This window comes from Austrofundulus limnaeus, unplaced genomic scaffold (genome assembly GCF_001266775.1).
Source record: "Austrofundulus limnaeus strain Quisiro unplaced genomic scaffold, Austrofundulus_limnaeus-1.0 Scaffold147, whole genome shotgun sequence".
Classification (NCBI taxonomy): domain Eukaryota; kingdom Metazoa; phylum Chordata; class Actinopteri; order Cyprinodontiformes; family Rivulidae; genus Austrofundulus; species Austrofundulus limnaeus.
Genome location: NW_013952549.1, coordinates 448,856 through 463,083, shown reverse-complemented (window position 1 = coordinate 463,083; position 14,228 = coordinate 448,856). Strand labels below are relative to the sequence as shown.

Genomic DNA, 14,228 nt, shown 5'->3' with positions numbered 1-14,228 from the left:
ATGGTTTTATCATTAATATATGTGTGACGTCTGTCCCGTTCGGAGCTGGGAGGGTAAGAGAAGCCACGCCTCCTCTCCTCTCCTCTCCGCCTCCCATCGACGCGCTCGGCGCTCCGCTCGCTCCCTGCACACCAAACTCGCTGCGCTCCGAGCCGCCGCTGCTGCAACTTTTGCAGACTCCTCACTCCACAGACATGTCGCACAATAGCTGAAGTAAAAAAAAAAAAAAAACCTGTCATTGTGGCCCATCACCGGAGCCTCGCAGACACACGGTGGGATTTAAAGGAAGCCCCTGTCGTCTACCATCCTCCTCCTCTCCTCCTCCTCCTSCTCACCGCCGGGTTCCCGAAGCTTTGGAAGCGCCTGGAGATGAATTAAGGAGCATTTTTCCCCCCACCACCACCTCCCTCCTCCTCCACCAATGAACCGGGCCAGTAATGCAGGAGACCGCTGCGACCCTCTCATCATCATCTTCATCGCCAGTGTTTCAAGATGGCAGGTTTTTATTGAGTTTTAAACAGAAAGCTCGCTTTCTTTTTCTGCCATGAATAACAGGAACCCTTGCACCGATGGCCCCTGTATACGAAGGTAAGGTGCTGCTTTTTTGTGCAGCTGTGTGTCCCACAGAAATAAATACGATCGCGGCTCTCGCGCTGGGAATGAGTTGCACCTTTTATTTATTATTATTATTGTTGTTTTTTGTCAGCTCAAATGAAACGATTAAATATTAAGGGAAATTGTAAAAGCTGCTCGGATCGGATGGGAACAGTCCTGTGCGCAATAAGAGCTCAGAAAGACTGAACGTGTCTCTGTGAGCTGCTGTGTCCGAGAATATAGAGCCGATAAAGCAGCAATGCAAAAATATTAAATGTGCAATACAGTGCAAATACGCTTTGCTTTGTTTTTTAAATTTCCTTCCTGGTGGAAATGTGCAGAGAAAAAGAGGGTCGCAGACCGATCAGTCTCGCCTGGATTTTTTTATCCTGCCAGTCAGGGTTACTGTAAATCTCCAACGCTTTCACGTCCTGTAGGGGAGAAAAAAAAATTCAAAACCACAAAACCTGCAACACTTTCTTTTTATATATATATATTTTTAGCGACATGCTGCATTGATTCATGCATCTGGCTTCCGGAAAGAAAGTCCAAATCTTTAAAGGAGAGCAGAATCGCTCGCGCTGCAGCAAATTGTGGCTGAAAGTAAAATCCCTGGGAGAGAATGCGACTCCTGCCGTGCTTCACTAAAAAATGCGCTGTTTTACGTTTCCTTTCATCCTGATGGTGCAAATCGCYCGTAATGTTTTTGCTGCGTGCATTGCCTTTGCAAGGTGCTTGGTAAACAATACGATCGGCTCGTGCGTTATCCGCGCACGACTGAGATCTTACGGCAAAAATAACAATAACATTAAGATAAAGCAGCTGGCAGCCCTGTCATATATTATCACATTGATTTTTATTATACTCAGATGAAGTAGTATAGAAGTCCTGTTGTCTTTAATTGAGGTGCTTCCTGATTTAAGAGCAATAAGCATAAAAATAAAAAATAAAAATAAAAAGAGTTGTTGATCAGATGCAAACTTAATAGTTGCTCGTGCAAATCATCAGCCTTGATGTTCCTCATATTTATTTTGGAGCAGCCCTCATGTTTAATTTGTGTTTACTCTATAGTCCCTCTGCTGGTGTTAAAGGGAACCCCCCTCCTCTTCCTCCTCCTCCTCCTCCTCTTATTCCAGATCAGGCAAAGAACAGCTGAAGTGCTGCAGCTCTAAAAAAACAAACAACGCAATAAATAAACAAACTGTTATTTTTAGGTTGGGTAAAAARGGTGTTATAAAAGACTAAGAGGAATAAGGTTGCACGCTTTCTTTTAGTGGTGTTATGTCCCTGTGGTAAGATTGTAGTGATTTTCCATTAGAGGTGTTGAAGCTGGGAGGCAGTCCTTCAACATGAAAAGGAAAGTTGAAATGAGACTCCTATGCAAAAGGTAATTAGTGTAAATTACATTCCCTGACTTTTCCCTTCACCGCGGAGAGGAGGAGACGGGAAGAGAAAGAGGCGGCAGGGGGAATTAATTACCTTGCCTGTCCTCCTCAGCGTTAGAGAGGGCTGTTATGTAGAGCGGTCATGGAAATGACCAAAGTCTCTGGTGAAAAATAGGTTTTAAGGGGTGGGAGGAAGGGGGGGGGGCTTCTCATAGAATGGGACTGGTCATTATATTAATTATTCACCCGTAGCTATGAGCAACTCGTAATTTAAATCTATATGATTAAGCACTTCCTTTGATTGTTTAAACTATAAATTCCTGGGGAAGCTTTATTTGTTTTTGTTTTTATCCTGGAACTAGATGTCGGGTAGTAATTTATGCTGAAATGGATATTGTACTTGTGTCCGTTTGTGTTCTTTTCCCATTGGCTCTCTGTTTTTTTTTTTTTTTTTTTTTTAAGATGGGGGGTGGTATGTGTTTGTCTTTGGTCCTTCTTGGCTCAGACAGAAGGCTGTCAGGCAGACCTGCTGGCAGAAAGGGTAGTGGTGTGATCACCCTGGGAGTCCGGTCTCATAACCCAAACTGACACCTTGATGGATGGCTGATGAATGGAGCAGGTCCAGCAGCCCCCCCTCCAAGCTAATATTCAGACAAACCTTGTCTTCTCGCCCACCTGCCTTCTTTGCTTGCTCAGATATGAGTGCGCTTGTGTGCATGCATGGGCATATGTCTCTATCTGCCTGTAAATCTGAGAGAAGATTAGACAGCTGCAGGACTGGGCACCAGACATAAGGGCAACATTTGCAGATCTGCCTCTCACAGATCCAAATGCACTGTTACAGAGTGGATTCATTCATTCCCACCTGGGGGAAAAAAAAAAAAAAAACAGAGTATGACTCAGACGCTGCTGCTGCTGCTGATGGTGTGGTTGACAGCCTGTGCAACATCACAGGCAGATTAATGATTTATCTGTCCACACAGCCATTATGTGTTAATGTAACTTTGAATTACCTTGTGATTTCAGAGAATAGAAAACGCGCCCTGCTCTCATTTAGAAGAATTCACTTGTCTGAAAAACAGACAGATTAAAAGAGAGAGAGAGAGAGAGGGGGGAACTTTCTCAGAGAATGCTCTCAACTCTCCCACCCTCCTGCCTTTGTGCTCGTTCGGAGCAGCTTGATTGATATCTTCCTCGCTGACTGTGGCCCAGGCTTCGGCTCCAAGGTTGCAGCCTTTTAAACTTTGATTAGAATTGCAGGAAAAACTCTGCGGGCCGTCGGTGGGGTTGGTGGGGGGGCACACCCTGAGGCAGACCCAGGGGAGCCAACGAGGGGTCTCTCTCTTCCTGACTGTTATGGCAACCCGGGTGGCGTGTTTGGCTCATCAGCGAGGAAACAGACAGAAACAGGCAAGGAGAGCTTCACAGTTAATAGGTTGAGTAAGAATGAAACGACTCTCACCAGGCAGGACCAAACTGTCATTAAAGATTTGTTTTTACCTGATTTATCAAACATTCTGACCTTTTTTTACAGTGTTTGCTCTAAAATTGCCATAAATATTGTTGCCTTTACAGGSTTTTGCGTTTCGTTAAAAGAGACATGYTTTTAAGTCCTTCTTTTTCCACATTTAAAACATTCAGTTGTATATAAAGTGGAACTGTAGGCTTTGGTCAGAACTCCTTCTTATTGTAACTCCACAATCCCCCCTTTCACCCCTTTTCTGAGGTGTGTCTCAGATCAACTCGTTTTGAGGCTGTCTCTTTGAATCCAAATGAGATGCTTCTCATATTGTAGTTGGTTTATTTAGAAGCTCTGTCGCAAATACGTGACAGTTCAGAAAACGTCACAGTAAATAGAAAAACCTGAACAGGCTGAAAATTATGACCTAAACCAGGGGTGCCCAAAGATTTTCCCTGAGAGGGCCAAAATTAAAATCAATCTGAGTGCCCCGAGCCAAATGCAATAATATATAATACATGAATGCAAATACTTCTTAAGTAAAGTTGTTTTATTTTTATGAATAAGCTAACAGCCAGCGCAGTTGCCCACATTTTTTTTCAGCCCATGGACATGAAGAAAATTCAAAATAAGCTCAGGCTGCAAAGGCTCATGGGACTTTTCATAAATTACAATTTGAGTACATGTGGTATAAGTGGGGWATGAGTARAAGGTGTGCAAATCTAGATATGGGCTTAAATCKAATCTRAATGTCACTTGTAGTTGTATTTTATGTTTAATTTTAACATAATTCAAAGATAAAGTGAGTACCATGAGCTAAGACTATCTGACTTCAACTCCTTGTACCTATAGTTGGACCAATGGTTGAAAAGTGGTCTTTCTACAAAGGACAGGAGATTACAATCTAAAAACCAGGAAAACTGCTGGTGGGCCAAATCAAATCTGACCTAAACAGAATATAAACATATCTATGCAGCACCAGGAGAGACTAAGTTCGAATTTTCTGCACTGACTCAAAATTAAATGATTTATCAGCTAAAAAACGTGGATTTAGCGTGATATGTCCCCTTTAAAATCGAAAAACAGATCAGTTTTTATTGATTTTAGTAAAGCAGTTAGTAGAAAAGTCCTGTTTTTATAGTTTGAGAAWATGCAAAAGGTTTCATTTCTCTGTTTCAACTTTGCTTCCACAATTTTTTTTTCAACGTTGGGTCCCAGAGTCAAACCTCAAATGCCACCGTTGTCATTTCTCGCAACCTTTCTAAAAAACAATGCCTAAACCCCGACCCAATAATGGTAGATTACACTCCCGCATTTGTGTTGCAGACACCAGTTGCTCACCAACAACAMAACCTTCATAAACTGTATCAGTTCAATGAGTCTGATTAGCAATAACGTTGCCTTGAAAAGAGCACTGCAAAACCCCTTCATTATTGTGTTTACAAGGAAAAGATCACTTTTGGAAAATGCATCGTTCTCATTGTGGACGAGGCTTTTGAGGTTTCGTCTCAATGTAGCAAGTTAGTTTCATCCACAACAGGGGAAGATGGGAGCCCTTTTTTTTCATGTGCTGAAATAGTTCACAGGTGTGATCAGAGCATTTTGGAAACAGATGGGTGTTTGTTGAAAGTGGGGGGGGTGAGTGGGTGAGGCAGCAGTGACATGACAGGTTAGTTTAGGGGCCGGACAGAGAAGGCCCAGCGTTCATGAGCAGAACACTTTTCAGCAGGCTCAAGTTTTTCTACGCTCTRTAGCAAACACCAGACTCCCTGTGGTCCGCGACCCTCTAGCATTTTCTTTTTTTTCATAGAAGATTTATGGAGATGCAAAGGAAATGTAAAAATGCAAGTTTAGTTCCTGTTAGTATATGTGGTCCTGCATGTTGCAAACCCCACAGAGAAACAAGTCCAAAAGCCCCCCTGCTCCGAGCTTCTTGACCACATCAGCTGCTGACATTAGTTAGTTTTTATCAAAGCAGGAAGAGAGAGAGAGATTGGCTGGGATGGAGCCTCGATGCTGTCAACTGCTTACACAAGGCATTTCCGTGTTGGTTGTCAAGCATGTGTGAGCCCCCCACCACCACCCCCCTGCAATTTTGTTTCACATTGTGCATGATGTCCGCTTGTTTGGAACAGCTGCTTCTGGCTCTGAGTGGCAGTGTAGCGAATCCAGACTGTTTGGGAGGAAGCTGGTGAAACTGGCATTTAAGATGCAGAAATTCAATATTTGTTTTGCGAACTTTATGATACAAATATCATCATTCCTTTTTTTTTTTTGCTCAAGTTGAAACTTTTAATACAGGCTGGAAATTTGCAGTTTTCCTTATGGTTTTTTGTTTTGTCAAGTATAACTTTGCTGTATTCAACAGTAAAATAAATAGAAAGATAAATGTCAAAAAGGCCTTTCTGCTCTGCAGTTCCTACTTACTGTCTGTTTTAAAAGCCTGATGCGGAGATTGTCTGTTTCTTATGACACATGYATTGCTTTGATCTGTGATGAGAGTGCACGGTTCACACAAAGGTTCACGTTTTACCGCTTCTCTACGCAGCACGGAGTGAATAAGGCTCATTGTTAACTTGCTCCTGTTAAGCAGTAATTATAAAGGGATTCCTCAAGCATAAGGGACACTTTATATGCTGAGGATGTCAAATCATTTTTCATGTGTGTGAATTGTGTTGCACAGCGAACATTGAAAATGAGCTGCCCCCTTTTTTTTTTTCACTCGCACACTATACATTGCATGCTCGCTTTGCAATCTCATCAACTGCCAGTGACCCCCCCCCCCCCCCAGTTTCCATCCCACGTTTCTCTGCCCCAGCCCCCACATCYATCCCTTATCACTCCTTCCATCCTGCTCTGTTTGTTGATAAGCCGAGAGGCCATTGGCCAGCACACATGGTGCCCATGTGACACTTCAGCAACAGCCTGATGGCCAGATTGGAAGCCCCCATGTGCATGTGTGAGTGTGTTTGGGTCTGCGCAGCACATTTCTTGGCTGGATTAAGATGAGGTCTGGCTACTGTAGCTTTATTGTTCTGACCTGCTCCTGAGCCCTACCCATAAACCTTTCAGACCCCCCCCCCCCCCCCACACACACATTACCTCCCACCATGCTCTGTCCATCCTGGTGGGTTGCATTGCCTCATCCCATCACTAGCCCCCTAAACTAACCCAACCAGCTTGTTTTAGCGCGCATTGTCCATCTCCTAATCCTATTGTTTGTGATTATGTTCCCTCACACCAGTCCATTTGACACTGCGCTCTTTGCAAGAGAGCTACCCGCTGAATGTATTTATCACCAACACTGAGTTGACATGTAACAGTTTACAAGCACATTTAATCCAACAAAAAARGTAGAACAAAAGCATTGAGTGTCAGGCAAAGATAATAGATGATAATAAATCTAGATGGAGAGGACATTGCCACTCTCACAGGCACTTCATTTAAACAAAAGACCCTAACTGTCTCTTCATATTACATAAAGCACAGAGTGAAAAATGGTTTGCAGTTTTTAATCAAGCCTTTCATAACCTCCAGATTTTATTCTCCTTTGCCAATGGAAATAGTTACTGTAGTCAGGTGAGGACAGAGAGGCAGACTGGGTTGTGTTTACAAACAGATATTAAAATGAGCAGAGAGGTACCGAATGACACGGTGAGATTAGGGGAGTGAGGATAGCATTTCTGGGTTGTAGGCTTTCATATTCCTTGACACAAACACAGCTATGGGCTTTATGGTGTCGAGCTGGCCAACACGGTCTAAGTGCCACTGCCAGGACCATCACTACTCCTGGCTCCGGCCCCTCTCAGTCATGGAAGGGAAGCGAAGCGGTGGGCGGCTGCTGCCGGTCCCTTCACAGATGGCTGCAGGTACAGCGCTACACTTGGCTGATAAYCAAAGGACTTCAAAGCTCAGACGAGTGCTCAAGCCCGTTTCGGTCCAAACCCATGAGGCAAAAGGCACAGGACAGAAAGGAGGCGGCAGTAGATGAGAACCTGAGTGCTCAAAAGAGTCAACAGGCATGGAAATGAGCAGCTTTATCCTCCTCCTTGTGTTCGCCTTCATATTCTTTCACCCATATAAAACATTCACTCCGCTTTGCCATTCCCCCCATTTGATGCAGTTTTATCATCATTCATCTTTTGTTTTATTCATAAAATACGTTTCTAATTATTTTGTTACAAGGAGAGTTGTGATGCCACATTCTCGTTTTCACAAGAGATGAAAACAAACAGCATTAGTCACCGTTTGAGAAAACCAACGCTCCAATCCTGTCATTTATTTACTGTCATTTACTTTTATCTCATGCAGATTTCAAACTTTCTTTGGACTTTTCACGTAATGTGGAATAACTAGCAGGTTTCACATAGAAATGCAGGAAGAATTGATAAAATATTAATGCAAATCTTTGACGTGTTAAATTTTAAAGTCAAGTCTGAGTTTAAATTTAAGCTGAGAAACTGGTCTCAATATCTGTTTGATATTCAGTTATTATAAGGAAATTAATTTCTTTGTTGCTGCTGAAGGCTGGAAGCCAAGCATTAATGAGCTTTTAAAGGATAATGTGGAGGGAAAGATTTTGAAAAATCATTGATTCAATTAGGCCTTCTGCTGGCTCCTTTAATAACACTTCAGCCTTGACATAAGAGAAAGCAGCCGCTCCCAACTGTAAGCAACATTTCCCAACACAAGCAAACATTTCTGAACTCATTTAAAAGACAAAAATGTGTGTTTTCAGCCAACTTCATCTATTTTTGAACGTTTATCTTAAAAAGTCCAGACTTCTGATCTTTAATTTGGGGTTCTCAAAACAGCAACAATTAGAATACATCTCTTCCTGCTGCTCATGTGGTTCTTATTAACACTTTATTTTTTTTGTTATTTAAATATCTGAACACAAATTTATGGTCATGAAAACAAAACAGAAATCAGGACTGGCAGTTCCGGCTTCAATTACTGGGACCAAGTGTGTTGAAGTATAAAAAGCAGGCTGCGCACCTTTTAGATCCCTCCCTACTTCAAAGCCACAGGCGCGCCAGCAGCTCTCTGCCTGGAAGCCTTTTGAACTGACCCCTGCATTCAGCCTGACGGACAGAGATGGAGAGGGGAAAAGGCAGAGAGATGGGGAGTGACAAAGCTCGGTAAAGTAAGGCAGAAATAGAAGAAGGGAGGCGGTGGAGTTGGGGTCGAGAGATGAATACCTCCGTCTGGGGGCCCATTAGCCTCAGTGGCACAGCCAGAGGTCAGGGGGAGGGAGGAGGGGAGGGGATCTGGTGGTAGGTTTGGATGGGTGTGGGGTTCCCATGGACTAGGAGGTTGTCATAGCAGTGGCAAAGTTGTTGGGGGTTGTAAAAGTTTCTTTTTTTTTACATAAATTCAACCTGCTTCTTCCTTAAAGGGCYAATATTATGTGTTTCTCAGGCATATATTTAAATACTATACCATAATAAAGTATCTATGTCACCTKTAGTTGTTATTAAAATGCTGTTTTTATGCTTAAATAGAAAATAAACTTATCTTCTCATCACTTCCTCTTATAAACACCTTGAAATTGGCCTCTGTCTCTTTAAGAACCACCTTCCGCTTCTGTCTCGCCCATTTCAGTGCGGGGGGGTGGGGGGCTATAATGCAGTTTACTTAGCATCTGAAAATACATTTCCTCAGAGGTACTTTTAATCTGAAAGGAGCTTCACTGAGTGAGAACTAGTGTTAGGGAAGCTGAGAAAACAGACACCTAATTGCATTCATTTAAAGGAGCAATATCATGTAAAATCAACTTTTTTGAGTTTTGTTTCATGTTATAATGTTATACTCTCATTAAAAACATGCCCAAAGCCTTGCTCTGACTCATTCATGCTTGTTTGAGAAATCCTGCAGCGTTTTTAGGAAGCCATGCTGAGGAGCAAAACGACAGGTGGGGACCAGAAATGCCTTTGGAGGCTAGAAACACCCCTGGGACGTGTCTTTGAGCCAAACTTCCTCATGGCAGAGTGCCCCCCGTCCCCACACACCCCGCCCATGACTCCTGCAGGCTCTCGGGTGAAACTGAAACTGTCTGCTGAGCTCCTAACAGCACCAAGCAGCTGCTAATAGCATTTTTAAATGAGCCCAAAATTTGACTTTTCCTTATAAGCTGTATTTCCTTTTATTCGACTTTACCCCTTTAGACCTCAAAGAAAAAGACCTGCCAACGAGCTTTATGGTTAATGATCTTTGGGAGCTCACGCTGAGTTTAGTTTAAATTTATTTGAATGAAGACAATACAATAATACTGTTATCTTTAAAACAATATAACCATTGCACTTTAGAAATTGTTGCCAAAAGTTTAGTCAGAATCTTAAAACTCCTCGTAAAAATGTAACCTTCTAAAACAAACATAAGATCTAAAAATAGCACGTGATAATAAAAAGCACACAACCCATAAAATAGCACAAAAAAGAGTCAAACAAGGATGAAGGAGGAAAAAGATTTTCTAAATATTTTGTTCATATTTATCTTTATTTTATCTGAGAAGCAAAATCTTTAAAAATTGTTGACTGCTTTACTTACATGGCATCTTTAAATAGTATCCCACATTGTGATGARTATCTTTATTGATTTCCTTGAAATATTTAGCTTGTATTAAACAATACCTGCACTTTGCTTTAACTTTATTCACTGTAAACAATTACGTTATTTTCACTGACTTGCCATAAAACCTCTTGTTTTCTATTCATTTGTCATAAATTGTTTCGCTACCACAAGACTGCGAGTTTCAGAATGTCTCAGATCACATAAACAATCCTAAATTTGCTAAATCTTTGGTGTGTATTGTGTGATACATAAGTGTATGGGATTCATGATTTTCTTTTTATGTGTTTTGTTGTGAAACACGGCTCTCGTTCTTTATTTAAAGGTGTTACTTATGCAAGTTTGCTCAGATTTGTACTTCGCATACATGACAACTCAGTGTGTGGCTGTTAAATTGATGCTCAGAGCATCCTTTCTCCGCCTGTTTTTGCTGCTATTTGTGACTGAAGATACTGTAAATATAACCAGCTAAAGCCATAATTTTCACGCTGAATCAGACGCAGAAGGCTGAGTTGGCTAGCCGTATTTATTACCTTAGCTCTGTGGCCAGAAGGGCTCAACAGCCCTGTTTACGGCACAGTCAGATAGATTAAGGGCACATACCTTGTTGAATTGTTATGTGCACACGTTTGTCTGGGTACTGTAACATTTTAAAGGCTGTTTGGATTTAAAGATGCTGGGACCCACTTTGTCAAGGGAAAGACAGAACGTAAGAAGCTACAGTGGGAAAATTCTTAAAAGAAGATGAAGTGTGATTGAAGCACTTTATTAAGCATGCAAAGTGATGAGTCACTTGGTGTATGAAGGCAGGAATGCATGTTGAGGCAGACTTATAGGGGGGAAAAGGGCATGCAGTCTAGATTAGTCTGATCTGAAGGCAACACTATATTCACACATTCCCTTGAAATATCACACACTCTGGTTGTCTGAAGAGGCTCATGTATCATCCCAGCTTGTATTTGATAAAGAGGGAGAGATAGGACAGGACAGTCTAGCAACATGTAGGGTTAACACTAAACTAAAGATGGACACAAATTAGTTTTTTATTCTATAACTGTCATATTTTAACCATTTTCTAAAAATAATGTCATATATAAAGGTCAGATTAGTAAATGTAGAGGTGTTTTGGAAAAACAGGAAGCGATGGCACTGCTGTGCATGATTGGTTTCCAGAAGCCGGATCAGGTTTAACTGGTTTCTCTCTTGTTGGGGTTCATTTAAGGGTTTGAAATGGGTGGGGCGTCAAAATTAATCCCCCTGGGTGTGAGTTTGTGTTTGTTGGGGTGGTGGCTTGAGGCTGTCTGTTATCACATATCAAAAACCTTTTTTTTGCCAGATATGTGTGGAAGTTCTCGGAAAGGCAGTCGTCATTCAACTACGCAAGTGAGGACACATGTAGTCCGAATGCCAGGACTTATTGGCATGTACATATGTGTGTATAATTACAGTGCTCTTATTCTGGATGTAGGTGTTTTAAGCAGAGTGATTGCCAGTCTATGGTGTGTTTGATATTAATAAATCAGCAGACTTCTGGGTTCAAGAACACACCCACAACCAATGCTTCATGTTCCATGGGACAGGGCAGGGTGGAAGGGTCGGGTGATGATGCTGTCCTTTCAAAAAACTGTCCAAAGTTTATTTTTTCCACTGCATGTTTTCATTCTATCCATTTTCTTGACTCGCTTTTCTGTTCGGAGTTGCAGAGAGCTGGTGCCCATCTCTAGCTGTCATTGGATGAGAGGCGGGCTACACCCTGGGCACATCACCAGCCCATCACACAGAGAGACAGACATGACAGACAACCGGCCATACAGTCACCCACACCTCGTCACAATTTCCAGTCATCAGTTACCCTAATCTGCATGGTTTTTGATCTGTGAAAGGGAACTAAATTCACTTAGTTCAGTTTACTAATCAGAAAAATGCTCATATTACAATTGTAACKTCTCATTTAATGTCATTCTAAATGTAGAAAAGCCAGCGTCGGTTCAAAAATACAGCAATTAAACCAATAATAATTACTGTCTCTGAGGAGTGAACTCTGTATTCATGCAACTGTGGCCTTTAGATATAAAACTAAGGTCCACGTACTCATCTTTTTTTTACTTTGTAGCTTTTGTCTCATTTACGTGAGAATAAATATTAACTTGTGCTCACAGTGATGTGTGTGCCGTCAGTAACGTTTAATCTCCTTTTGTGTTTACATATCCCTGGCTTATGTCCTGTGCTTTACTGAAGTGTCATCATTTTAAAACCTCAAGGCGAGGTTCGCACTGCAGAAACACCAACCCCTGCCATCATTAACATCAACGCCAAAACCCTGCGTTTTCGTGTATATTACAGCGCTGCACTCAACAAAATCCATACTGCTTTGGCTCCGTCCAAATCAATTGGCCATTGTAGARCATTTTCCCCCAACATGGCACTCATTTGTCTGTCCTTGCCATTGTTTTAGGTTTTAGTTACTGTTTCTTGCTTTTAGTTCTCATGTGTTGATCTCATTACAGAACACTGTGTCTATCTGTCATCGTGAGCCCTTAATGACATAAGAAGAATGGTTGGGCAGTTGGGTGTTTCTCTCTGTGCGTAAATGATAAGCAGTGTGGAGAATAGCTGCTTATCGGTTGTGCGTGGCTCTGTTTGGCGCGGCTCTGTGCTTGCAAAAAAAAAAAAAAAACTTAAAAAAAAGCCAAAGCAGCCTCAACTGAACAGGTGCTATTGAGTTATAGCTGGGTATGATTTCAGAGTTACAAATGTTCATGTTCTGTCTTTCTTTATTGATTTATTTTAGTGAGGGTGATGTTTTCGSTATGCTAACTATACTGTTGATATGAGTAATAAAAAGTCACGCACCTGCTGATCCCCTGCTCCCAAACTTCTCCTCATCTCCCTCTTTATCTTCTGCACCTTCCTTTGCTTCATCTGATCCGAAAGTATAAACTAGGCAGATGTTTTTCTCACTTCAGCCCTTTTATTGCCACATTTACAATGTGAATTGCAGCCTTCTTATCTACTGACGGTTGTCTTGGGTAGCAGTTTTTTTTCTAACTCGCGTAATGCAAATATTAGCTTTGAAACTAGCAATGAAACTTTAGGACTCAAAGCTCTGTGGCTTATGTCCACTTTRGGAAAGTTCAAGACGTGTTTCACAAAGTTCGAGATGTTAGCGTGGATAGGTTTATGCACTTGTCCTCACATGAGAACATTTGTTGAACAACATAAGTGTGGGGTTCTTATGAATGTGCATTTTAGCAAGTGGTGACTGATTATGTTATCTTGCTGCTAGCACAACGTGTTGTATCTGTTACTGTTTGCTTCCAGGAAGGGGAAAACTGAGGGAGTGTTACATTTACAGCCGACGTTCTGCTTATATCTGCAGAGCTACACTCCTATTTGCTTTTTAGTCGGTCCATATGCTAAACGAATGTTTGTTCTAGGTGAAACCGTTGCAAGTGATCAAATACAGTAGCCAATTAGAGCAAAGAAAGCCTGGTGGAACAGAAGCCTTTATCTGACCACAAACTCATCCGATGCATTAACCTATAAATATGCACGGATGAGAGAGATGAAAAGGCAGACAGGATGGTCAATAGTGGCCTCGAAAGTGGGGGKAAGAAATGCCGCTTCCCCACAGAGGAGACAGACGTAGAAGGCTGAGCTGTTCCTGCTGAGTGGTGATTTCACTCTTGCATTTGTGTTCATATTTTGTGTTTTTTGCAACAATTTCTTTATCGTCGCATTTGTTGACCTTAACATCTGCATTTACTCGCCTGTGACAAATCCGTCGAAATGAGAAAAGAAGAAACAGATGCTTTCATACAGGGTAAAGGGACTTACGGATGGATTTGGAAARCTACAAAGTAGAGGCAGTTTGCTCTAGCTTCTGCAGATACTTGAAGAACCCATGACAGAGGGAGATAACGCTCCTCATGTTGCTCTTTTTTACAGTTTGTCCTCTATCTGTTTGTGCCAGGCGTTTAGAAAAAGCGGCTAAAGTGTGACAAGCAACACACACTCACAGACGCACACACGCACATACATTCAGGAGCGAAGGGTGAGATAATGCTTTGTCTAGACAGTCAGAAGTCATTTCATTAGCCAGCCGATTTGACCCACCCACCCAACGTCTCCCAGCCCTGCAGACGCAGGGATGTCCAAAGAGACAGAATCATCAGACCATATTTTTTAATGTAAGTAATAAACCTGAAATAGTGTACATA

At 41.9% G+C, this 14,228-nt stretch overlaps 1 protein-coding gene across 1 annotated transcript in view; it reads left to right on the top strand.

The window, feature by feature from the left end:
- The first annotated feature begins 505 nt into the window (after positions 1-505).
- Positions 506-14,228, top strand: part of hipk2 (homeodomain interacting protein kinase 2) — an 83,090-nt gene continuing 69,367 nt past the window's right edge. Inside the window, exon 1 of the mRNA XM_014016541.1 lies at positions 506-588. Within this exon, the coding sequence (XP_013871995.1) occupies positions 570-588 (19 nt within the window). The 5' untranslated portion in view covers positions 506-569. The remainder of the gene's footprint in view (positions 589-14,228) is intronic.